The sequence below is a fragment of the Larimichthys crocea genome, chromosome X (genome assembly GCF_000972845.2).
Source record: "Larimichthys crocea isolate SSNF chromosome X, L_crocea_2.0, whole genome shotgun sequence".
NCBI classification, from domain to species: domain Eukaryota; kingdom Metazoa; phylum Chordata; class Actinopteri; family Sciaenidae; genus Larimichthys; species Larimichthys crocea.
The window spans coordinates 20,775,522-20,802,918 of NC_040020.1; the positions used below are offsets into that span (position 1 = coordinate 20,775,522).

The 27,397-nt window shown below is 40.2% G+C and overlaps 1 protein-coding gene across 6 annotated transcripts in view; it reads left to right on the plus strand.

Annotated features, from left to right (window-relative positions):
• The window catches only part of rptor (regulatory associated protein of MTOR, complex 1), a 199,637-nt gene that overhangs the window by 125,477 nt on the left and 46,763 nt on the right, over positions 1 to 27,397 (plus strand). For all 6 annotated transcript variants that reach the window (XM_027283102.1, XM_027283101.1, XM_019273899.2 and 3 more), the window contains 10 exons: positions 1,964 to 2,064; positions 3,968 to 4,112; positions 9,289 to 9,364; positions 12,112 to 12,213; positions 16,031 to 16,114; positions 18,454 to 18,564; positions 19,793 to 19,867; positions 19,989 to 20,054; positions 22,937 to 23,128; positions 26,961 to 27,101. In XM_027283102.1, coding sequence (XP_027138903.1) covers positions 1,964 to 2,064; positions 3,968 to 4,112; positions 9,289 to 9,364; positions 12,112 to 12,213; positions 16,031 to 16,114; positions 18,454 to 18,564; positions 19,793 to 19,867; positions 19,989 to 20,054; positions 22,937 to 23,128; positions 26,961 to 27,101 — 1,093 coding nt within the window. The remainder of the gene's footprint in view (positions 1 to 1,963; positions 2,065 to 3,967; positions 4,113 to 9,288; positions 9,365 to 12,111; positions 12,214 to 16,030; positions 16,115 to 18,453; positions 18,565 to 19,792; positions 19,868 to 19,988; positions 20,055 to 22,936; positions 23,129 to 26,960; positions 27,102 to 27,397) is intronic.

Below are 27,397 nucleotides of genomic sequence, written 5' to 3' on the forward strand. Positions count from 1 at the left end.
GAGTGGGTGAGTGCACAGTGATCTCCACAGAGCAGGGAATCCCTCCTCCTAGACAACAAAATAAATGACCCTCACAGTCTTCTGTAGTCTTTTTCACATACAAACAACCTTGCCTGTTTGTATATTTGTAAGCTGTACTGCTTTCTGAGTTGTGAAAGTGCTTTCACCACATTTGTCTTTATTCAAACACAAACGATTCTCTTGCTCATATTAACTATAATATCTGTTGCCCTGATCTTCTCACACTGTTTTACATATTGTTCATTAAAAGGCAGGCGCCTCAGTGTGGTAAAAGGTAATTTTCTCAGTTTTGCTACAGTGATCGCTGTCACGTCGTCTTGGGCTCTGTCTGAAAGAGATTTTCCAGCTCTCATTTCCATGGATGTTCCCATGGAAGGAATAACAAGAATCTGCAGTGGCAGATAATGAGTAGAGGGGATTCTGTAAAAACAGATGTATGGTGCATCAGTACATCTCATGTTCCTCTAATACACATTTTAGATACACAGCCGTGTGGATACTGTGCTGCAGTGTTTAATACACATTATATCCTCAGACAACTTTCAGCATGTCAATCACTGACTTCGTTCTTTCACTATAGTCAAGAAAAATGTGACTCGTATAATGCTTGTTTCATTTTTACTGCTCCATAATTCCCAGCGCAGCTCTGCCCCTCAACCCAAGCAGACTTCTAATCAGCCAGAATAACTGTGACCATGTTTTGGTAGTTTTAGCTTCTTCTGTAACCTCTTCCAACTTCAAGTTGTTTTTGGATTCATTAAAAAGCATTAACTTTTATGAGAATGCAGCTATTGCCCCAGTAACAAACAAACTCAAGTTTTTTACAGTATCATTTAGCTGCAGATGTATTCAATACATCTAAAAAAAAAAAAAAACATTTGAATACATTTCATTTATTAACTGATTATAATGAAACACTGCCAGAAAACTGCTGTTTATGTCCCGCATCAAACCACAACGTTGACTTATTATTTAAACCCAAACCTCCTTTCCTAAACCTAACCAAGTAGTGTGGAAATAATTATAATATGAGTAACAAATGATAACAATAAATCGACTAAGTCTAAATCTAAAAAAACATCAGCTTTTGTTTCCATGTGGGACATGCGGGAACCTCGCTCTTTTGGGTGAAAATCCAGTGTGTGATCCATTCATCCACGACCTAAAGGCTTTGTCAAACTCAAACCAGCTTGTTCAAATGATTTATTCCTCTTTAGAAACAACAGAGTTAGTCCTTGTACGACTGCAGATGTGTTTCAAACAGACTAGAATATTTTGAAGCAAAACCGAACCATACAGATCTCTGGAGTTTCGCAAGACTATGGTTGCCATCTAGATACGACCGTGCTAAATGTTATTGGCCAGGCAGAGTTGCAGTCATCCTTCTTCTGTTTACCCGGTGCTGTTTGCTATGTGACGATTTAAATGATACCTTTACACAAACATGTACTTTATATGTACAAGTACTTTATATGAAATGGTGTCCCCTGGTTTCTAAAATTTCATCTCATAAATATATAATATATTTCACATAGCGGTAGCAGAGGCTGTCACCAGTTCAACATGTGCAGAATACATCCATAATCATCAGATGTCTGTGAGGAGACTCAGTCTGCAGGGTGCATCAGCACACAAATTTATTCCCATGTGTTTACTTCTGTTGAGACAACCCAGTGACACACACACATATAATCCAAACATAATGCTCCATTCTTCCTCTGCTCGTGCCTGATGTTGCTCTGTGTGTCTCTCATGCAAACATGAATATTCAAACTTGCACTCATTGCACTCACACGTGCCTATAAATGTAAATTCCTTCAGATGTGTTGTGTTGTGATAATACTACTGAGCAGTTGCCACTTTGTGCTCTGAGTCAGCTTATGTGACATACAGAGAGCGCGGCTGACACAGTGCCATCTGTGTTATGTTGTGTTTGGTGCAGGATCCCGGGAAGGCTCAATGACAGACGCACTCCGCTTGGAGAGCTCAACTGGATCTTCACAGCCATCACCGACACGATCGCCTGGAACGTGCTGCCTAGAGGTGAGGCTGTACATACACAGACGCTCCATTAGGGGGGCACGGTTCAACTTGTTGTTTCATCAGATATGATAAAACAAGTTGATTTCATTTCACATGCTTACCATACTGACAGAATCATTCCAGATTATTATAACTTGGGTCATATATTTGTAGTTTTGGCCTTCGTTCCCATTTATTCTGATAACATTGTACTCAACAAAGTTATTGATGACATTTAATAAAAAGTTAAAAATTCCCCAACCCCTTCCTGCTAACAACGATTATCCAATCATAGCCTAGCAACCAAAACAAGGCAATGATATGTCAATGACACTTGTCATTTAAATCTGAATAAGACCAAAGACTGAAATCACCGACCTACTGTTTCAGTGTGTACGATTTTTGTAAACTGCACATCTCTCGTGTGAGAACAGAAAGCTTGGCATACATAGCAACAGTAACTAAGTGGGTAGGCCTAGCCAATGGTTAATTATTCAGGTTTCTTAACCTGTGGGACTCTGATGTAGATTTCTCTGACCTGGTGATCTCTTTGGTAACTACAATATTATCTGCTAAAAACAGTGGACACACTATGACAATAGTATATTCTACTAATACAATATTCTAGTTTATCACATCTTTGGTCTCAAGATGTAATAAACTAGAATTGTCCCTTAAAGCCAAAAAACAAACACTCTCCTCACTAGTGTTGAAGGTGGTGGAAAGACAAACTTGTAAAGACGGCTAATGGCACACTAAAGCTGTGTAACCGTTAAAAGAAAATATATATCTTTATTTCAGCATGTCTAGACAATGATGAAAAATGAAATGACCCATGTGTTTCAGCTCAGGGAGCCCAAATTAAGGCACCTAATAAAATCCAGCGCAGTAGTGAAGCATCAGCAATACTAAAACTTTGAGAACATCCCCAGTGGTTGAAAATAGCGAAGATGTTGATACAAAATGCCAGAGGTGCCTCAAGTGCAGGTTGACTCCTCAAATGGAGATTAATTGTGTTTAGAGTATGTAGCCCAGTTATTGGGGATATCGTTTTAACCATAATTTGGAGAGCATAAAAGCAAGTATGCCAGCAAAACTGTATGTGACCACGCACGCACGCACACACACAGCCATCAACCATTAGCCACAGGCTCAGCTTGGCTAAATGAAAAATACTCAGTCTTCTTTTTTGACATGTGTGTGCACATATACTTTCTCACCTGTCTCTTGAATGCAACACACACACGCACACGCACTCGCACACACACGGAGAGTCCCCTGAGACGAACTGTATCTCAGCTAGAATAGCAATGTGACAATGCTGATGGCTGCTGAAGCCTTTTAAACCCTCAGGGCTCTACTGTTAATGAAGCAGCCCACATCAGAGAGAATCCCTGTAATGAAGCCACCGCATACCTAAACCAAGTCACACACACACACACTGTAGCACAAACATTTCAGCATTTACCAGCAGAACATTAACAGCGGGGACAGAAGTTGTCAAACTCTGCTGCTCATATAATATCCCCAACACGCTCACATATTCACTCCCTCACACAAACAGGGGACTCACAATCATAAGCCAGGGATTAGCATGGGAATGGCCCGGCCCCCATTAATGTGAATTAGAGAATACATTAATGAGCTGATGGAAATGTGACTGCAACTCATCACTTTAATCTGCATATGACTGTCCTCGATATTCTGTGAGCATACACACAAGCTTCCCTGTTTGTCTCTAAAGTGGCCACTTTGCTCTCATTAAACTTCTTTCTCTTCCATAGTTTGATTTCCAGTCACTCATTCAGCGGCACATTTTCCACACTCATAATCACATCTTTGTGTTCATTTTTTTCAGTCACTGCCCCTCTTACGTCTCCAACTTGATGGATCATTTCTGTTCCATTTCTCTCTGTGTCTTCAGATTTGTTCCAGAAGTTGTTTCGTCAGGACCTGCTGGTGGCCAGCTTGTTCCGCAATTTCCTGTTAGCTGAGAGGATAATGAGGTCGTACAACTGCACACCGGTCAGCAGTCCTCGCCTGCCCCCTACATACATGCACGCCATGTGGTAAGACACACACAAAATGAGCTTCATGCACACAAACACACAGATGTCCTCGGCGTTTAGAACAGACAGTAAGAGGAAAAGGAATCAACACGCTGAAGTTAGGATGGACTTTCTAACAGATAAATGCTTTGATTAGACATCAGACAGTATTGTGTTGTTGATGGTATCTATATTTAATGAATGCATATGGTTACTTTTAAAAAGCCACAGAGAAATAACAAAATGCTATCAACTTGGTCACAAATTGTAAATCTGCCTCAGGGCTTATTTGCCCAAAAGTAATGGGCTCATTAAGTGAAAACTCCTCTCTAAAACAGTTTTCCACTCTTAAAACAGCTCGCAGGAATATACTTTGTGTTTTTGTGACCATTTGTTTGATTTTTACATTTTTTCTTATTACCATAGGTAGGCTAATTGGAAAAACAGGCCGAGTCTTGCCACAATGTGATATTTCTAGCTCTGCTAGCTGGTCTACTAGAGAGTTACAGACCAAGAAATATGATAACATTCTTGGAAAAGTGTTTGTTAGCTGTTAAAAAGAAGGAAATCTATTACAGGTTGTTGCAGTCTAGCTTAGCACAAAGACTGGAGCTAACAGCTAGCTTGTTTAATCAAAGGTGCCTTCCGACAGCTCTAAAGTTGTTCTATTACCTGTATAATTATATGTGACAATTATAATTTGAACTTGTGCTTTCCATTGTGCACATTACATCTTGTGGGTTTAGCATGGGGTAGAAATGGAAGATAGCACACTGTGGTTTGACAAGGAGTTGGCTCACTGGAGATAATTACTGATGAACAGCCACTGATGTTGGTTGCTACACGCAGTGTCTCAGTATCTTTCCTCACAGTCAGCTTCTGAACAAAACCCAGGACTCTCTTAGATGGTTTGGTGACTAACTTGATTATTACAAATTTCAACATGACTTGAAAAATGCTATTTTTAACGGTTGAACCACGTCATGTTCCTCTTTCCCTAGAAGCTAACCATTCCCTTTGTCCAGTTGTTTGGGTTAAGATAGACTATAATAATCTCTTTACTGAATTAACATGGATGACAAGGATATTTATCATTTCAACAAACTCTGAATAATAAAGCAAACAAACATGTTTGTTTCTGCACCCTGTTGCTACCTGTTACTGTAGGGTGCTAACGGGAAGTTAGCCTGATAAGACAACAAAGCACAGCTCAGCTATTCTCATTTACAACCACTGATGGATTCATTTTCTATACAGGCCAGCTTACAGTGTATGTGACATAATTTGACCTACGTTTATCATATAAAACAGAAAAACAAAATCAAATGCTTTAATTAGCACTTCAAAATAAAGCCTGTTGAGGAAGTGTGAGGCGTCGTAGGTGTAGGTGTTTTTATTTGCTTCTGCATTCCAGCATATGCATACACCTCATTTCACGCTAATTCCGTGATTGTGTTTCTAGGATATTTCTATATGTTGACTCTTTTTTTAGTTGTTGCCATATGAAGCGGCAGATTCAGTAGCGCATTCACTGACAGCCACCTCGGTTGACCTGAACGCCGCACAGACAGACATGAGACAAGTTGTGTGTGGTGTAGGCGGTCGAGCACTGTTGCTACTGTTGTTTCAATCGCCCACACTCATGCGCACGCACACAAACATAACACAACCCCCACCTTTGACTGAAAGCAGCGAGATAACACCTGTTCTCTTGAGCATATTAAAAGCCTCTGTGGGACATGTCGGACGTCTCTAGCTGTGGAGCTGTGATAGACATGACAGATTTAAGGTTAAAAGCAGCGGTTTCACAAAAACATGAGCAGTCCAACAGAAAACGTTTTTGAATTATTAAACTACACAAATCCAAGAGTTTAACAGTGTTGTTCCTTTTACTCACGCTGCTTGAGACAGGAGATCTTGCAGGGTTTTACAATTTCTACCATTTTACTGATTTGACCTCCACATTTCCTCGTTACTAGAACTGTATACAGGCACACAGAGGCCTTCCTGTTGTCCATTGACTTTACATGCTCCTCCACAGTGTGTAAGTAACACTATCCCATCATCTATCTCCCTTTAGTTGCACAAACACTTCTCCCACTATCTATTGTCTCTCTCCTTGGTCTTCTATAAATGCCTCCCTCCATCTCTCCCACTCATTATCTGGCTCATGTTGGAGAAAGAAAAAAAAAAAGGAACAACACTCTCTCACTCTCTTTGCCTCGAGGAGCGACTTGTTGTGTAACACCCTGGCATTACTTATTGTAAGGAACACTGCTCCTTGCTCCTTGATCAAGCAATAGTTTCTCTTTCTCGCTCGTAGAGGCCTATTATTTTAGATTGGGGGTATATTGCGCTGTTTACCGCCAAAGAAATTGGGAGTTGCACTTTGTTTCACAGCAGCGCATGCAGTATTAAGGAGGACAGAATAATGACAGAGAGGTGCTTTAAGAGCGTAGGAAACAAGAGTGAGGGAGTGATAAAAAAAAATGGAGGTGCCAGAGATAAAAGGCCAGTAGAAAAATAAAAGTTTGGATCAGCATGGATGGACGATGGAGAGGGGGAATTAAACAGTTTGGGGGCTTGTTGATCGATGTTGGTGCCTGAACACAAACAGCAATTGTTATTCAAATGGAGCAGAATAGGGGAGCACAGATAAACCCAAGGCTGATTACTCCCCTGTGGGCAGTTTCAGTGTGGGTGTATGTGTCTGTAAGTTTATGTGTGTGCGTGTGTGTTTGGGAGTGCGCGTCGCTGCACCACTCTGCAGGCAACAGGAAAAAAAGAGCTTAGTCATCCGCCAACTGGTCCCCTACACTCCTCTGTTGTCGGCCGTCCCCTCTTCTCACGCGCCACACACACACAGGTTTTGGTGATGAGTTACTCATTCATGTTGGCATGGTACGATTTAACGCTGTCATCTCAAACGGTGCAGTGGCCTCCTCCCTGTGAACATGTCTTCATGGATTAGACTGCTCTATCTGCTTGCTTCCTCGTTGTTGGATTATATAAACACCAGCAGGGATAGATACTTGTTTTTCCACACAGACTCCAAGCCCAGAACTTCAAGTTATGAAACCTAAAAATTACCTTTAATGAGTACCGTGGTGCATTAGGACAAAAAAAAGTTAGTTTCCTCTCAAACACTGATAACTAAAACAAACAGATAACTGAAACCAAAGGTACAAAGTGATACTGGGCCCCAGAAACAAAGAAAGGAGCTCATGTAATTAAATGAATCAAAATCAGATGAGACAGCATTATACAGACTTTACAAAGAGAAAAAAGGTTCAACTGCAATCAGCAGTTTTATGAGATGATTTGGGATGGCCGTTACTTCAACATGGAGAACACTCCAGAAGTAGTTACAGAAAAATCCAGTGTGGTGGAGAGAGAATGTCAGACTACTGAATATCTTTGAATATCAAGACATATTAATGTAAAAATAAAATACTCAGAGCTCATGAGATTATGTGTTCCTGCACAATAAACCTACCAAACGAAGGTTCCAATCTGTAAATTACTTTTCCTCTCAATTAACAACTACCACTTAGACTGGAGTCAATCAGTATGTTAGTGATTTTGAAACCGTGCCGTATACCTACAACAGATGCTACGCAAATGAGTTTGATAGAACAAAAGTAACTCTAAAAATACTACACTCACATGTGCATCCAATAGTAGTATGCCAGTCCTTAATGTTTTGTAGTCTTAAATTATTTTGGAAAAATCAAAGATGTGTGTAATACACATACAAAGTATGTAATCTACATACAAAGACGAGACATTTAAACTGTTCAAACTGATAAACTTCTTTCAAAAACAAGGATGGGGCGAGGTTCACTGCCTAATGAGAAACTTGGGGGTAAACGGTTAAAGAACAATCTTCCCCAATACATAATTGCTTTCACCATCTACAACACCATAACCAACAGTGAATAGTCATGACCATCGATCCCTTCGCTGACACTGTCGTTGCCAGTTTGTCGCAGCATCTACAAATGCAAGTTAAAACTCTGCCGTGCAAAAAGAAAGCCATTTATCAACAACATCAAGAAACGGCGCTGACTTTGTTCGTGCCGGAACTCCTCTGAGATGGACTGACAGAAAGTGAAAGTGTCCTGTGGTCTGACTAGTCAACATTTTAAATTGCTTTTTGGAAATCATGAAGTTGTGTCCTTGGGTCTAATTTTAAGTTTTGCACAGCGAGCCAACTTTACTTTACAACATACATACAAATACAAGCCAAGGTCTGCTTCAAATATGTTGAGCGTGTACACCATTAATCTGAATTTCACACACTTCAGTTTCTCTAAAATCAGACAGGCAGCAGAAACCTTGTAAAATGAGTAACACCTGTTCTTAATAATGCAGTAATGTCTGTTTTGCACTGTTGACATTTTTACTGGAAGGCTAAATATTTTGCCTTCCACAGCAGCAGCTGAATTCATAAATTCTCCCATTTAGCCTAAACGTCTTACTAACTGACATGAATGCTGGGATAAATTGCCTTTTTGTTGACTTTCAGTGGCTAATGAAGCGAGCACACCCCCTGCCAAAATGCACCTCTTAGTTCACTAATTAGCCACATCCTGTACTGTATGTTTGCATGTTGCACATGCATGACAGCAGCACTGTGCGGTCGACCCACCGAGTGCAACTCTATTACACTGCTCCCTGCTAATGGGGGAAACCTGTTTAAGCAGCAGAAAGAGTCTCAGACAGAGAGTGTCACTCATTCAGCATCACAATACATTGCAATACATCTACTGGGAACATGACTTAACCCCAAACTCATGCTAACTGAGCTCAATTTGCTGAGAGAAAAAATGAAAGTGGAAGGAAAGGGAGACAGACAGGGAGCTGCTATAAGGTTTGTTGTGAGTTACATAACCCCATGAATTAGATATGATGACCATAAGAGAATGCTGGTGTTTAGAGGGGGATTAAAGGCTCCTTGCTGCCCTCTCCAGGACCTCTGGGCTTGGAATTTAAATGAGGCAAATGTGCAAGGGAAGGAAACGTGAGCTGAGGGGTGTGAGATGGAGCGGGAGAGCCATGGCCACGGACATTATTGCTGAAATGCATTTGTTGCTGTTGTTTCAGCTCATAATAAGATTTTGGGTTTTTTCCTTGTAATGTATGATGTAATTCTAATGTGCTGTGTGTGTGTGTGTGTGTGTGTGCCTCTCTACAGGCAAGCATGGGACCTGGCTGTGGACATCTGCCTCTCTCAGCTGCCAACCATCATTGAGGAGGGCACCGCCTTCAGAGTAAGTGTGTGTGTAGATGAGAGAAAAACAAGTATTGAGACCTCTTCAGCTTCACTTCAATGGTGCTTGTTTGTGCAAATAATTGTGTGCGTGCGTGTGTTTGTAGGTTAGTGGTTACTGTTTATCTAGCACTGATGGATGGCTCCTCTCTTGCTTCTGTCCACCACTGACACCTGTAAATGTCAACACTTCTTGTTTGCACTGCAACTTCTCCACCACCAGCATCTATAGTAATCTTTCAAACACACACACACACAGACACACACACACACTCATTCCCAGTGGATAACATTGTAAAACGTCAGGTCTAATAATTCAAGTGTGAGCGTCAAATAAAAAATAGTTTGTGAAACCACCAGCCCGGCACTTTCAGCCTTACTTTATTGTTGTATTTACTGACCCGGCTGGAGACTGTGATGGAGATGCTGAGTGTAATGGAAACACACTGTGACAGGCTGATTGAACTGATGATGACGTAATATATCGGGGTTCAACACAAGACATTTTTATGAGTGCGCGTGTGAGCAGACACACACTCACAAGATGCTGGAGGAAGCAGATAATAGCAACATGTGCTTTGTAATGCAAAGTAATCAGAAAAGTCCAAAAACAAGCCAAAATAGGACCAGAGCGTGGTTAGCACTTTTATCTGGGCCTTTTTCCTTTCCTCCACCTGGCCCCTCGGAGGTGGGCATCTTCCCCATCGCTCCCCCAGGAGCTGTTTTCCATCCTCAATCCTCCACTTTTTTTTTCTGTGCTCTGGCCGAAAACACTTACCGGCAGCGTAATTGAGCCTCTCAGGACTACTAAAGGAGATCTCCCCTCTCCGTCTTGCTCCCTCTTTCAAGAGCCTTTAATTCCTCTCTGATGTGCTGCAGCTGTTTACCTCATTTTCTTGGTCTCAACTGTCACAACCAAGTTTAAAGCTCCAGGAAAAACTACAGTGCCTAGCAGATTTTCCAAACTGTTGGTTTTATTTTCTAGTAATAGTTTAACCTCCTACTACACCCTTTAATACCAACACCACACGTGTATGTTTTTGTTTCACTGAGGAATACGGACATAAGAACCAACAAGAAAAATCCGTTTTCAGCTCAAAGTGGAAATAACTAATAATGGTGCTTGGTTCTTTATGTAATAACTGTATTTTTAATAAACATATTTTATAATGCTCTGCCTTTTTCATGAAACAGAGATTAGCATCACAGCTACTATTTGGTCTTTTGTTCTTACAAAAGAAATACAAAATGTTTATATGGCTATCATCTCCTGTTTCCATTTCATACTTTGCACAATGCTTTTCATAAATGGCAGAATATTGATCATTCTCGGTTTAAGAAATATCTAATTACTCTAATTACTAAATAATTAAATCTTGAGCGTGTCTTTCAAACCTGATTGTAGGATCCATTCCCCTTCATCATCATAAGAAAAAGTCCCCGTGTCTATTAATACAAGTACATAGCAAAAAACATTGATTACAGTTTTTTGTATTTAGTATTTTTGTATCATTTTACATCTCCATTAATGTGCATGGTTATTTACAGATGCGACCATCATGGACTTTAAAGGTACAATTATAGGCTGAGGGAAATAAACAGGTTTATAATATGCATAATGCATTCATTGATTTCACAACATCACGTGTGTAAAATCACATTTTTTGTTTGTTTGCAGTTTGAGTGAAAAAATGAAAGAACATCTCTTATGCAGCTTTTATTCTCTTGAAGATGTCAGGAGTGTTCATAGTTTGCCCTGAGTCTCAGTGAGTGCTTAGTAGATGTTTTTGCCCTGTGTCTTGCCTCTCCTCAGAGGCCATTAGAAAGGTTCATCGAAAATTCATTATTATTCTAAAAGTCGTAAATATTTTCTCATGCCGTAGGCTGTAATATTAGTTATAAAATGTTTTGGATTTTCAATTCTACGCTCACAAGTAATATTATGAAGTTATAAACAAAAAGTGGTTATTCCATCTATCCCTCTTCTGCTGCATATGCTATACTAGCATATTAATTTAATTATATATATCATTAGAAATTATTGTCATATACTGTTGGGAAATAATGAAAAATGATAAAAAGTGATTCTAGGACATATTGTATCTTCTGGTCTTTCATCAGATTTTCATACTTTGGCTAGTATGATTATAAAACTTATGTGTTCTGTTTGGTATTAAAATGTCTAAAAGTTTTCTTGTAACCTGGTGAACCTGCAGAATGCCTTATGAGGTTGAGTATGAATCAAATCAGTAAATCAGTGTTTGTAGTAAAGATGCCAATACCACTGTTTGAGGTGTTCCAAACACAGGAGCTCTGAGCGACACCTACACCCATGTCTTTCATGTATCAGTGAGTGTGAGCATGGAGTTATTAAGCTTTGATTATGCACAAATTAATTTAGCCATCCAGCCGCGCAGCATTGATATTTCCCCGCTCTACATCCATCAACAGTCTACACAACGCTGTCGTAATTCCCGCTGCAATATTAACACTCGGCGTGATCAAAAACTCTGCGGCCGGCAACCAATCAATCAGGCAAACTGCCATGGCAGCAGTGAGAGAGAGGGGTGGAGGTGGGGGTGATGATGATAGATCAGGATTTATGTCACTGCTGCAGTGCAGTGTCACTTCTTAGCTCATTGTGTCAGGGGTTTTATGAAATGATAAGCTAGTCACTGCAGACTGGCTCATTACCGCACGTGAGTGTGGGTGTGTGAAAATCCTGATGTGTGTGTTTTGTGTCCACAGCACAGTCCTTTCTTCGCCGAGCAGCTGACAGCGTTTCAGGTATGGTTGACGATGGGCGTAGAGAACAGGAATCCTCCTGAGCAGCTCCCGATTGTACTGCAGGTACAGTCGTACACACACACTGTCAAACAAACACACTCTCTCTCTCTCCCTTTTGATTAGAATCCCAATTTCTGTTTGCTTTACTCACACAACGTTTCGAGTGAACGTGGAAGAAAATCATTCAAATCATTACATATCTTGTGTACACTGTCATCAGCTTTGTGTTCACAAGCTGCACATTTCTCTCCACATACATCATACATATTATACCCTGCGTCACAGTGGGCATTTTATCATGTTATCTACCATAGGGGCATCCAGTGGGACACTTTTGCTCCAATTTTTCAAACATGGAGGCACCAGGAGGGGCGATTGTAACCCCTTGCCCCCTGCTGAGTCCACTAGTGTTCTCGGGCACTATCTCACATTATCAAACAGGCAGCAGAATTCTTTGATTTATCTAATAAATGATGACATCAATGAGAGTTGTTAGTGAGACCTGGAGGTGAGTCCCTTGTCTGTTGCACTCATAATGGTCATTAATTTAGCCATGTAGATGAATATTGAGCTGCAAAATAAGTTTAATGAGGCAGGTCCATAATCGATGCAGCTCGTGAAAGAGCTCTCCTCTACCTTGATATGCACAAGCAAGCAGTGCTGTAAGAGTATAGAAATATATTTGCATAAATATAGATATATATGGATGTGTATCTATCTGACACTGAGTCTGCAAGAGACATGATGTCCTTATCAAGCTCATGCTAAAGGGTGTCATCCTGCTGTCTCATCATAATGACATCTGTTTCATACCTCTGGCTGATCTCGCAGTGTGAAGTGTGGATCTTGTCCAGATCTTGCTTGAGAATCTTGTTCTTCTCCGTCTCTGCATGAAGCTCAGCAGAGAACTTCAGTTTGTGTGCCTCTTGCAGCTCCTCATAAGTTGTTTGCAGGAGTTTCTTCTGCTTGTGTTCCCTCTCGAGGTCAGACCTAAGGTTGTCAGACTGCTATCAATTACATCAGTTTGATATCTCAGGTTGACCTCATGGCAGAAAGGTGCGAGCTCACCATCAGACTGAAACTCTCTTATTGTTATTTAGTCCTGGTGCTGTTTTATTATGTATTTTTCTATTGAACGATTAGAGGCTCACTTGAAACAATAATAATAATAATAATAATTAATGATAATGATGGTGATAAGAAGAAGTAGTAGAAAAATAACGTACAGTAGTGAAAAGTTCTGTAGATGAAACTTGAGACAATCTTGGCAAAAAATCAGTTTGGTTTTATATATTAAAAATTACATTGAAAAGACAAAAAGAAAAGTGTGAATAGTTATTTAGGTCATCCTCCTGTAAAACACTGTTTTGGTTAAGTATTTAAACTTGATTAGGTGCATTAGAGAACATAGTTATGAGTGGAGAGGGGCTGAAATCTTATCTTTTAACAGGTCTTAAGTAATGTAACCTGTAATTGAGGAATTTGACTTGACTGCAGCTTGAAAAAAATTCAACCAACAGAATTTTTTTTTTTGCTTTAATCCATGATTGAAAACACACACACACACCTGTCAAGAGTCCAACATTAGTGTTGAATATTACCATTATGGAATATTATCCCTCCCCTCTCACCCTCCCTGCATTCATCTTCATCATCCCCCTCCCTCTTCTCCTTCCCTGTCACCTTTCAACTGTCCGCTATCTAAGTAATACTCCAATGAAGGATTAATAAAGTACTTTCTTTACTCAGGTCGCCAATTTAGATCAGCCAGCAAAAAAGTGAGATATGCACTGCACTCTGATTCTTGTAATTTGGGCTCAGCGTTTGCAGGCCAGTTCTCCTCATTACAAGCTCACAACAACCCCTGTGACAGCAGTGTGTGGCTGCTGTGTTCCCTGTAGTGGTGTTAAATTTGTTTGGGTTACTTTAATTGGGGTGAAATCTTGCTAAAACCTTGTAGTGTGCGTCTGCTCTTGAGTTACAGCAGTGGGAATATTTCTCCCCCTCCCTCTCCCAACCAGTACCAGCAGTGTCCCGTGGGGCCGTACAGTTGTGGTGTTGTATTATATCACAGCATAGTAGCGCCGCTGTCCGCGTTGAATGGTAATTTCCTGCTGACTCGGCGCACTGCGAGCCGCAGCCCGTCCATACAGCAGTTCTGTCGGGGCCCGTTAAAAGCCGGGGAGAAGGCAGAGTGATTGGAGGAGCACTGGATGGTGTGTGAAGGCATGTGTGTGTGCTGTCGATGTGGAGGGCGAGGAAGTAAAGCAGCAGTAGCCTTTAAGATTGCAAAACATTATGCAGCTTTACAGCGTGAGGGCAAAGTAATCTCAAGGCTTCATACTCCCTGATGTAACGGATGGACACATGAACAGGTTTTGTCCCCTTTTACTGTAAGCACACAGTTGCATAAGAGTCATGGAGGATTTACGATTTGATGGCAAAATATCATCTGGCTCCATTTGAAAGATGCAAAGAGCGTGAAGAAACGGGCAAAGAGAGTACTCCATCAATAATGCTCTTTAATGAAAAGAGCAAAGGGTGGACAACAGAGCTCAGGAAGGAGAGATACGGTGCGATGTTGTCTTGACAACAGCCATTGCACCCGGGAGGGATTAACAGATTTTGCAAATGGATTACGGTGTCTCTAAATTGTGGTGTCACAGCAACAGCAGCGTGTTCACATCCACACACACACATCTGGCTTTAGGTGTCAGTGAAGTGATTAAGGCGTACATCACATAATAACGTGACGACATGTATGTCAGCGCTCGTACACACAGCGGGTTGATGGGAAGTGCTTACTCATCGCGCTAAAGGAGATTGGAGTCATGGTGTTATGCAAATAAGGAAAGGAGACAAACACATACACACTCGTTCTCGTGTATTTTGAGGTGACAGCATCGGTTAGAGATTATATTTTCATCCCTGCTATGATTCAGGCGCACATGTATGTTAATGTGGTATTTGAATCGTGTGTGACAGTGCAGAAAATATTCACTGACGTGTCAGATCAGGTTTTGAATCTTTGCTAGCTTCTTATTCCTGTAGAGCACACACACACACAATGTTCCCACGCTCTTCCTTAAAGATGGAGGTAACCCTGGACTGGTCTTTCCCCAGCCTCCTTCTGTTAGTGTGGTCACGCTCACCAGGTTAAAGTCACGGAGAACACTAATAATACATTATATGTGTGTGTGTGTGTGTGGACCTGGACTCCTCCATATGCTTGTTCCCACACACACAGTGGGACATGGGGTTGGACCGGTATCCATAGACTCAGTGTGTGTTACATTGTGTTTAATGCTGCATAAACTACACACACACATATATACATTTTTAGCACGTACCATATGCCTCCTTAAAATAGTTCTTCTTGGCCTAAACTGGTATCTCTCTCTCTCTCTCTCTCTATCTATCTATCTATCTATCTATCTATCTATCTATCTATCTATCTATCTATCTATCTATCTATCTATCTATCTATCTATCTATCTATCGACTATCGATCTCTGTATTTGGCCATATACAACACAACCCAATACCACACACACACACACACACACACAGGTATTGTCATAAACCTGTATCTCCTGATGAAGCAAAGTAAGATAGCAGCCAAGAGGACGCACCCAAGCGCCCACTCTTGTACTCTTTTACACACACACACACACACACACACACTCGCAAAGTAAACAAGTGCAACCTGATGCCAGTGTGTTAGCAGTAGTGGTGAGAGAGCCACCTGTTTCCCTCCACCTCCTTACCCTCTCTGCCGTTTCTCCTGCTGTCCTTCCTCCTCCTCCCACTTCCTTTAATCTCAGGCTTCCTCTTGGCTTGGATGCAGCACAGTTGACCTCTGACCCCTGCTATCTTTCAGGTCCTCCTCAGTCAAGTGCACCGGCTACGAGCGCTGGACCTGCTCGGACGGTTTCTGGATCTCGGTCCCTGGGCTGTCAGTCTGGTATGTTCAGATTAGAGTGTCTGTTTTGAAAATACTGGTTTCATTTGACAAGAACTCTCCACGCTTTGGATGACGAGGCAGACAGACGCTAACCAAATAATTATTTAACTGGCAGAATATTGTGTGCACCTGGCGGGTCTGATATAGCTGGATCATATTTACAGCAAGCAGCAACAACCTTGGCTGAAAATTGAAGCCGTTGAATGGTATCAAATCTAGCTGTGCAGGTGGTTTCAGTTTTATGTGCTGCAGTTTTGCAGAGATTTATGCCTTAAAACTCAACACGATAAAGGTGAAAGGTGTCTTGTTTGTGACACTTAAAACGATAAAAACTACATCTCAACAACAGCTGTTACCAGGAACAGTCATCCACAGTAATAGAGACTACTGTGGATGATCCACAGACTGGACTGTGAACAGTTTGCAAGAACTGCTGGTCAGCAATCATCCAGGGACAGTTTACAGGAATGACATATGGTTGAGTTTTGTAATGTAATTTGTCAACACACACACACACTAAGGACATAGTATCTGAGAAGCACAAACAAATACACCATGACTGTTTTGGTGTAAGGGTTGGAGTTTATTTCTCAAAATTTCATCCAATAAAGCTGAAAACTCTCTAGCAGTGTTCGAGACAAGGGAAGTGAGAAAGGATGTCTTTTACTAATTTGGATGTACCAACTCTTAAGGTGGAGATGCTCTAATTGCTTCAAGATTCTCTCTCCAAGACAATAAAGTCAACAGGAAAAACTAAAACTTTGTTTTAGAAATAAAAAGTCTGAAAGAGTTCATCTTTGAATAGTTAATGTATCTGTCCTCTGATGATGGCTGTTTTGAACTTTGTAAGACAAATAAGAAAAAAATAATAATTTGTTTTTGTTCTGAGAGTTGAAAAGAGTAAAAAGATGGATGCCACCATCTTTTTAAAGTTTATCTTAAAATTCTAGTCCGGTACTTTTTGAAAAAGATTTTCTTGCTTGAGTCATTCTTTCGAACCATAGTATCCAATAAAAGATCCATTCCTAATGTGCTTTCAAAAACCTCAGTCCTCATTCTGTGAAAAAATGTATTTAAATGTAACTGCAGGTAATGTGAGGTTTCTGCTTTCGACAAATAAAGTGAGGGATCTTCCAAAATGACTTCATTTGAAGTATATTCATATTTTAAAGACTAACATTCCACTGCAGCTCAACACAGACACGCTGTTCATGGAAACACAAAGAGGGACTTTATACGAGAAAGTCTTTGACTACTGAAGCCTCACAATAGCAACAAATAAACTTGGAATATATTTTTACACCGTACATAGGCAAGCAGCAGCCTCTGTGACTGTGAAGTGAAGCGAGGCCAAAAACTGCAGCTACACAAAGTCCTCTCGAGTCTGGCTGCAGAACATTTCAAACTCCATAAGCCCCTATATTAAAATGTCCAGCTTCATAGCAGAAATAAGAGTGTCTAGAGTCAGGATTTAGTTTCTCTGTATATCTCTCAATATGGCGGCCTCCATGGAAGAGGACCCACTCTCACTGTAGATATAAAAGGAGACAAAAAGATTTTTTTTCAGGTGATCAATACATGAATGAAATCATAGGTATGAATATTATTTTCCATGTCTGCCTTATTCTGAAAATACAATCTTACACACTGGACCTTTTTAATTATACAGAATTAAGAGCATGGTTGCTTTGATTGACAGGTGGGTGCTGTTACACATCGCTTGTTTGAGCAACCAGGCTTCATTCAACTCACCTCAGAACTACTATTTTTAGATTAACCAGGAGGTGCATATTTTGCTTGGAACACAACTAGTGGTAGGATGAGCAGCACAGTGTGATACTACACCAAAGCAGCTTTATCGGACGCTCCTTTCTCCTTTCGGCTCCTGTGTCAGTCAATCTAGCTATCTTTTTTTATGGTTTAAAAATAAATGCTGTATATTTTGGGGCCTTTTTATGATGACATCCTGAAAGGAAATCTGGAACCTGGAAATTCAGAGTAATCTTTTCTTTACCTGGAATTTGACATAAACGCTGTGACACTTACAGCCTTTACAGCCTGTGCTGTCACTCACAGTCCAAGATTGGAGCTTACTGAAAGCTCCAAAGCTCATTGTACTGTCAAAGCTGATACAAAGGACATTTGAGGTGAAGTCCAAATTATCATACCAGCTCATCTAAAATCCCTCTCTGTGTAAATGTTTATATTTCAGACTACAGGTGAGTCTCGGTGGTCAAAGTTGGACAAACATTAAGCAGCAAGACCTGAAACATAACTGTAATATCAATACTGCTCCATAAACACAGGCCCTCTGTGTGTTTGTGTGTGTGTGTTTCCAGGCTTTGTCTGTTGGGATCTTCCCCTATGTGTTAAAGCTGCTCCAGAGTTCAGCCAGAGAGCTGCGGCCACTGCTGGTTTTCATCTGGGCTAAAATCCTCGCTGTGGACAGTGTAAGTTATGTAAAACACTCCCAAACATTAAAATCATCCTGCCTCATCCTTTCTAAACCCCTATTGTCTGGAAGTTTTTTTTTTTTTCAATAAAACATAAAACAGTTTATTGTCATTACATCTATTCTGTCTTCTGCACATAACATCTAAAGACAAATCAGACCAAATTCAGAGCTGCTGTGAATATGCAGGTTTTTCCATTCATTTGAATGGTGGCTGCATTTTGGCTATAGCTTTGCAGGCCACTTGGTCTGTTGAAAAAATATTATATAAAGCAGTAACATGCAGCAGAGAAGTTAGCTAGATTCAGCCTAATGTTATGCTGCGGTGGCCAAACAGATGATCAGACCGGCCAAACTGCTCTACAGTCAGCCTGTGATGTCACTGATCCAGGTGAAATTCATAGACTAAACTACTATCTACCTATATCTACATCAGGCTCACAGTCTATGCTACGAAATAGTGACATGAAAAAGTTTCCTTTGGCTTGTGTCTGATGGTTTGAGAGAGAGAGCAGTGGTTGAGCGATGTAGACAGTGAATGAGAGAGAGGGAGCAATGTATCAAGAAAGCCGGCAGCAAAGCCTGATTTGTTCTGAATATGACCCCCACAGAAGGAATGAAAGAAAAAGTTTGAATAGGCAGACATTTTTATAGTTAAATGTATTTGATGCTAACCAATGTGTGTGTGTGTGTGTGTTTAATAATATTAGGAACCTAAATATAAACATTTTTTGACACTTTTGCAGTGACTTAATGTTGATTTGTGGTTTTGTCGTAAATTTTAAAGATGCTCCAGTTTGATTAGTGCAAGTGTTTTTGTTTTTGCATGATGAAATATTGCTTCATTTTTACAAAAGTAATATGTTTCAAATGACTGCATTTACTTTCATTTTAATAAAAAAGAAATCGGTGTACTCCCACACACTTCTTTGTTAGTTTCAAACAACAACTTTCATAATAGACTCTTTCATAAAGTGAGCTTAACTGAAAGTTTTGTTTCATATTGCAGCTGAATAAAAACATAAGTCATCTTAAAGCATATGGTAGAAAAAATTTTTTTAATCAGATTCATAGACAAAAAATATCTTCTTACACATCTACATACAACATTTCCATCACTATTATTCATTAATTAGCAAAAACTCCTTATGACAGGACTGCTGTGTATGTTGTATGAGTGGACCAAATTGAACCTCTACTTCCTCTTCTTCTGTCCGTCTCTGCAGTCATGCCAAGCTGACCTGGTGAAAGACAACGGGCACAAGTACTTCCTGTCTGTGTTGGCAGACAGCTACATGCCGGTGAGTATCCACCAACCCTGTTTTGTGAAAATAATTCAGATTTTCTTTAAAAGGATGCACGCCTTCCTTTCTCTTGATTATGATGCTTAACTTCACTGAAAAGGTCCTTTTTTTCCCGCAGGCTGAACATCGAACCATGGCTGTGTTCATACTGGCTGTTATCGTCAACAGCTACAACACAGGACAGGTACGTACGTGTGTGAGAGAGAGAGCATATTTGGATACGTGTGTACTTCCGCACTGCTTTTGGTTTGCTTCCCAGAAGCCCAAAGGGAGAACGTACCATATTATTCATTTACTCATCAGAAGCTCAGCAGGTTGTTTTGGGGCCAGGCGTCACTTTGAGAGATTACTTCATCGCCCATTGTGTATTTCCGGGAGATATTGGTTATGTGACAGTTTTGTCACCAACAGTCACCTCTATAATCCCGTCTCCGTCCCAGCCACCTCCATGGTGACACTTTATCACCACAAGTGTCACTTCGGCCTGCTCCTGGCCTCCGGTGTTCAATCCCAGAAGCCTTTTGTGCCTGACACTGATCAAACATCCAAGGGTGCGATGTTGGGATGATGTAGCTCGTCATTTCACGAAAAACACACACGCACATACTTGCTTGACGCCCTCTTCCACAAATAAATATTCCACCATCACTCCTTTTTGCTCCCACTCTCCTGCTCTCTGCAGTTATTTTTCTACTTGTTAATGTTATTTGACTCATTCATTTTTTCCTTCACTACCTTCTCTCTCTCTCAACATTATATAAATGTGACAAATCATAAAAGCTATATGTGCTCTCAAGCTCAGAAACATCCATTCTTCTTCCATACCACGGTTCCTTAATGCTCCTACCTCTCTAGCAGGCCTGTAAATAATAGATGATCCCCAACATTACAGAGAGACTCTCTGCCTGCTCCACGTCTCCATTATTTATCCCTCTTACTTTCAACAACAGCGCTCATTACTGCTGTATCGCTGTTGCGAACATGTCACAGAACGTCTTAATATTCCGGCTCTCAGGGTTCAGCTGGGAGGCTGGATCAGAGCTGAGGGAGCGACGCACTTGCAATCTGATGCACTTGAAGTAGGTAGAGAAAGGGGGAGCGATGAGGAGACGGAGCATGTTGTGTCAATGCTGCTAAAAGATTTCTTGTTATGATGCCTGCAGGAGACAAACAAGGATTCTCGGCACACCAAACGGGTCCATTTGTTATGGTTCATGTGGTGTTGCATTAAAGGCTTTGGTTGTCATTGGAGTGCTGAGCACTGACGCACATGACTATCGTGTTGTTGTCATATATAATGACACATGTACTGTAAGTCCTTGTCTTTATTTAAGTCTTCTGCAGAATATTCAAGATCGATAAGTCACTTCCACATGAGGTTAGTTTTTCAGCCACTTTGAGGGAACGTGTCATTTGAGCTACTGCCAGGGTTTGACTGTAAAACATCTGTATCGGATGTTTTCATTTGCTTAACGCTGAACCAAAAAATCGGAATGGAACAGACTGTAATTACTTAGCAAATTAGAAAACACTTCCTGCTCATTGTTCCCCAGTTAAAGTGTAACTGCACCCTCAGATCCGGCTGACTGCTTTAAGGAACAGCAAGCCAGTTAACCATGGAGCTAACCAGCCATGAGCGGGAGAGAGTCAGCTGGAGCTTTGACAGTCACAAGAAGCACTTCACGACTGTCTGTAAAAGTTTGAGCTAAACTAGTGGCTGTGTTGTAGCTAAACGGCTCAGAGAGGCTAACTCCCCCGTGTGGGTGTGTGAGATCATCACCAAAGGAAAGGTGGTGCTTTGACAGCAGTCAAAAGCACAAGTCTGATCCGCTAATAAAAAATACTGAGTAGAGGGTTAGAAAAAATGGTATTGATCAGCATACATTTGCAAAGGAGCGTTCCACAGACTTAAAAATTCATTTTTTCTGTTAATGTCATGACTTTATGTTAGCCTTTCGAGATTCATGATAATTTTAGAACAGTGGATGGTTTGTTGAGCCACTTTTACTCCATGAAGAAAGGCCATTTTTTATTAATTTGGTCAGAATGTCAGTAATAAGTAATTTTAGTTTACAACTCACTGCAGTCATGCAAAGAAGTCTTTAATGACTTTCAGTTATCCAAAGAAAAAAGCAAAGCAGACAAGATTAGAATGAATTGAACTGTGTCTCAAAGAGCATAATCCCTTCCTTTTCCCAATAATCTTTTAATGTAAAACAGATGCAGGAAGTGTTACCTTTTATTGACAGCAGCTTAACACCGAACAAACGAATGGCAAAGTAGGAGTGATTCAAGTCAAAGAGTATCAAAACAGTATTACTGCGAAACTGAGAGTAGCGGCGGGGTGAATACAACATTACTCTGAGGGAGTTGAAATATACATTAAGTTGACTTTACCGTGTGAGTCATTGTAGTACAGGAAAGTCCAACCAGGCCTGTACTTTATTTTTGTGATACTACTGGTGTTACCTGATTAGTACTTGAGAATGCTCTGCACAAAATAAATCAATCAAGAAGAAACTTTAAAAGTATTCTGAATCAAGGATACTGGCTCTTCCGTATCATACTTAAGACTGCCGCAAACCTTGATGGACCAATTACCTTTTGTTCACAAAAAAATAAAAAATAAAATAAAAAATTGGAAGAGGGCTGAAGGGTTCAAAGGAATAAGTTGTACTCCTGCAGAGCTGGTAATCTTTTTGTCCATCGCACTGTGTGAGGTTACTGTGAGAGTTAGTGGTGATTAACTGGATAATGAGGTACAACTCTGCTCCCGGCCAGGAGCCTCCATGCAGCTCCCAGTGATGTATAATGCACATACTGTTATTTTATTGAAAATAAAATACTAGCAGGTCCATGTTGACTACCACAGGTTCAAGTCCCGTATCTGCTGTGCATAGAGGACAACACTTTTAATAGTTCGTGACCGATGGCAACAAATAACCTTTACATTGTGAAAATCTTTTTATGTTCTTCCCCTTTAAAACCTAAAAGTGCACATTTGAACATCTCACACTCATCATTCTGCATCACTTCTCCTCTCACTCTCCTCTCTCCCAACAACAGGAGGCCTGTCTGCAGGGCAACCTTATAGCCAACTGCCTGGAGCAGCTGTCAGACCCCCACCCTCTGCTCCGCCAGTGGGTGGCCATTTGCTTGGGCCGCATCTGGCAGAACTTTGACCCAGCCCGCTGGTGCGGAGTTCGGGACAGTGCCCACGAAAAGCTCTACACCCTGCTGTCGGATCCCATCCCTGAGGTGAGAAGTTAATACTAGAGTTTGGGTATATTTTGATACAAGTTAGAGGAGAGGTTTTCCTGCACTGAAAAAGAAGTAGAAACACTAATATCTTGTTTTGCAAATGATTAAATCATGAATTGGTTATCTAAGATTAATAATTTTGTCAAGTAAAATTTGCATTAAATTATATGATTGTACTTGTTTCAGATAAAGAGCTGATTTTTTTGTGTGACATTTTCAATATTTTCTTCAGCGGTTTTCAGCTCAATCTTCTTCAATTGCTTCAAGGACTTAACTCCACATACCAACCTTTATTACTAGTTTTGAGGACAGATGTGTTTTGTCAAGTCTTATCTTGTGTCGATGACCCACTTTTTTTATACTACCAAATTTGCCAAAATGACACAATATTTACCTTGTTTAGAAAACTAAAAGTCCTAAAAGAAAGGAAACAAAGAAGGTCACATCTGGAGTAAAATTCTGAACTTGATTCAAGCTAAATTAAGCATTTTAAGTTTTTATGGACAGAACTTCTCCAATATCACATTACCACCACACCCAAACATAGAAATAAGAAGGGTTTTATATAATGCTGCAAGAAAATCCAAAACCACAAACTCTTTGATGGAAATGAGTGTGCTCATCTTTTCACTCCTGCATTTATATAATAAATGAAGCAGCCATGGACAAAAGATACTGTAAAAGTAAATCATATATTTATGGATCAATACAGACTAATTTATAAATGTTCCTGCGTCCACCACATAAAATGTTATTTTTAATGCAGATTTAAACATATGGCTAGAGTGTTTCATTAAAATATATCTATATGTAAAGTTATTTACATATAGATATATTTTAATGACACATTTGCTCACATTTGCTGCAAGTATTTGTTCGTTTTTGTTGTTAAAGCTTTCATGTTAGCAGGTGATTGAAGCCTGTTTTCAGCACAACATCTGAGACACATAAATATATAAATATCAACAACTGGCTTTGTGCCACCTCATTTCAATGAACCTCCCACCTGTTTACACCTCTTCTCTGCACTGAACACTAAAATGTCGCACAGACCAGCAAAGCAAATCTCAAGATCAGGAAAATACCAAATGGTCAGAACGTTGCTAACACTGGGTCGATGTGCCAACAGGAAAATAAGGCCCACAGAGTGTGAAGTCTTTGTTAACAGCTGGAGGTCCTGACCAGTAACAAAATAAAATCCTGTTTTGTACTCGTTCTAAAAGAGAAATCCTTTGGCATACACACATGTTTTAAAGAACTGTTTATGTACACACACACACACACACACACACACGGTCATTTATCTCTGTCTGTGCGGTTTCTTAAAAATTTGCTGCAATCAGTTATGATCAGTCAGTGTGTGTCACACACATCTTATGTAGAATAAATGAATAACTTGGAAATACAGCAAAAATAAGTTTGTGTGTGTTTGTGTGTGTGTGTCTATGGGCACAGGCAGATGTGTCTGCAGACCTCAGTTTCAACCCTTCGGCCAAAGTAGCTGTCTGTCCAAAGGAAGGAGGAAGTTGCTTCTGGAAACAGATGTTGCTTGTGTGTATGCATGTGTGTGTGTGAATGCATGTAAATATGTGTGAGTGAGGGCTGCGAGTATCTGGGTGAACTTCAGGGCAAACTCTGCCTCGCCATCCCTCTGGTCCACACACGACCCAGTCAGATGCTTACCATTCTGTTCTGTCACACAGTAGGTCCAGGTTTAAAGCCTGTGTGGGTCTGCTACAAGAGTGTGTGTGTGTGTGTGTGTGTGTGTGTGTGTGTGTGTGTGTTCCCCCCAGAGCCTTGTGAAGTTGAGTGAAAAAAGTGATGAGTCGTTGAACTGCGACAGAAAGTGAAGGGAGGAGCAGAGATCAGTGACTAAGCAATTTAATGAAGTTCAAAAGAAAGATCATAGGGGACACAACTCAAATGACGATGTTGTTAAGTCATAGTTTGCAAGTCACTACAGCACACACACACACACACGTCAGTTCAAGTCAGTTTTAAAGGATCCATTCATATCGACAGGTATGTACATTGGTATAAACATTTTTATACTGCCTTCTTGGCCAGGTTTCTCTTGTAAAGGAGATTTTTATCTTATTTTAAAGAAATTATAAAAAAAAATGTGTTTTTGGTTTGTGACTTATTTACTTTTTTTGTCCATATAACAATACTGATAATCGATTAGTGCAGTGATGGCAGGACAGAGAGCTGGATCTGGCAACACCTTTTACAGTAACAAAGGCAAACAAAAGAACAGCTCTGTGACAAATGCCACCTTTGTAAAGTTCATAGATTCAAAGGATCAAAGATGTTCAGTTGCAGACTTTTTTGGTTGTTGTTTGCCGTCCGTCTCTTATCAATAAAGGCAGAAAAACTAATTATAAATATACTATAAAAAATATCCAATAAAATATACAGAATAAGTTTGTTATGTGTACCTCTGTTGCTACTGTACAGTAGGTACACTCAAATCTAACTCTTTGATGCATATTTTCAATTTGCATCTCTGGAAACAAAAGAAAGCACATGTTCAACAGTGAAAAACTGAAAAGAGAAGATGCTGTAAAGGCTAACCCACCTTTGCAGAAACACTGCAGTATCTTTTTGGTACTTCTACTTTAGACAAAGTTTTCAGGTCATTGCTGGGTGCAGGTGGGTTGGAGATGTACATACAGTAATAGTAAAATATGTCGCCCCTCTGTCACCATAGTGACTGATAAAACAACACAGGCTGCACACAAATCAGAGAAGACAAATTAAAAACACAGGCACAGCAGTTAACTGATTCTTAATAACTGAAAGAAACACATTTTATTGTGTTAAAATGAGTTCATGTGTTACACGGTTGTTGATTGATCTTTGTGGTTATTTTTGAGATTCTGCTGTTTGAAGAAACATTTACTCAAAAAATCCAAAGATTAGTAGTGAGTTGTGTTATAAGGCTAAGTAGTACAACATTATCACAGAGCTTCAAAAATGGAAAACATTATATATAAGCAGACACACTTTAGTGTATCTAATAAAATGAATTGAAGGACTATTGTAGAGGACTGTAATAGATTGTACCGGTGTTCATGGTATTCTGAGTCCAATATATTCCAGCCTATAAAGGACAATACACAGGGCTTAGTGAAGATGTTTCTCTTTACAGTCTTATGTTTTAATTTCCTTTAAAGCCACAGTACTATTAAAAGTTTTTGTTTTGCGGTTTTTAGAAAGAAAAATACAATATGTTCATCTGAAACGTTTCAGCTGATCATTTTAATCGGAGCAAACCACATCAAAGCAACATCTGTGGGTTGTAGCATCACTAAAGCTGCATCACAAGATTAAAAAGTGGCTGTGATGACGCATCCTGGTGTCTGCGAAAAAAACCCCAAATATTTTCTTTCATCACAACAAACAATATATCCAAATATTCATTCTTAGGCTATAATTTTGTTCAGTTTGTAAAACCAATCTCTCATGGAAATATTCCTTCTGTGCGATGGCAAATTTGGATTAAACATCCAATGAAGCAGGCAGAGAAAGTAATGAGTTCTAGTGACCAAAAGCAGCTCACAGGAGCGAACAATACTGATAATCTCCAGTGCAATTCATAGAGATACATTAAGAGAAAATTGAACCATAATTACCTCTATAGCTTGCTTCCACTGGTCTCAGAACATTTTGAATAAGTCTGGCAAGTAAATGTTTGGGTTTCAGGACAAGGGACCACAGCTTAGATTGATAAAACAGGCAAAGGCATTAAATATTTTTTTGTCATAACTGCTTCATTAAACCAAGGGGAAAGAGAGTTGAAAGCATTGCTGTGTTTGTCTCGCTGCAGGTGAGATGTGCAGCTGTTTTTGCTCTGGGCACGTTTGTGGGAAACTCTGCAGAGAGGACGGACCACTCCACCACCATCGACCACAATGTGGCCATGATGTTGGCCCAACTCATCAACGACGGCAGCCCTGTGGTCCGCAAGGTCACTGGAACACTCACACCCCACCCACACATAGAAAATACATAACAGTTTATTGTGTTATTATATTTATGTGACAGTAAGAACAAAGAAACCAGTACACTGCAAGATGTAATGTATAGGTAGAAGATATCGTTACAAAATGTATGAAAAAAGTGGGAGGTTATGGGGACATACAGATTAATCAGTGCAATGGAAAGACAGACAGTTCCATTCACCAGCACAGTGTATTCTGCGTAATGACAAGCATTTTATGCACTTGGATTTGGATTGGAAAGATTCAAGATCTCTTTGGGTAC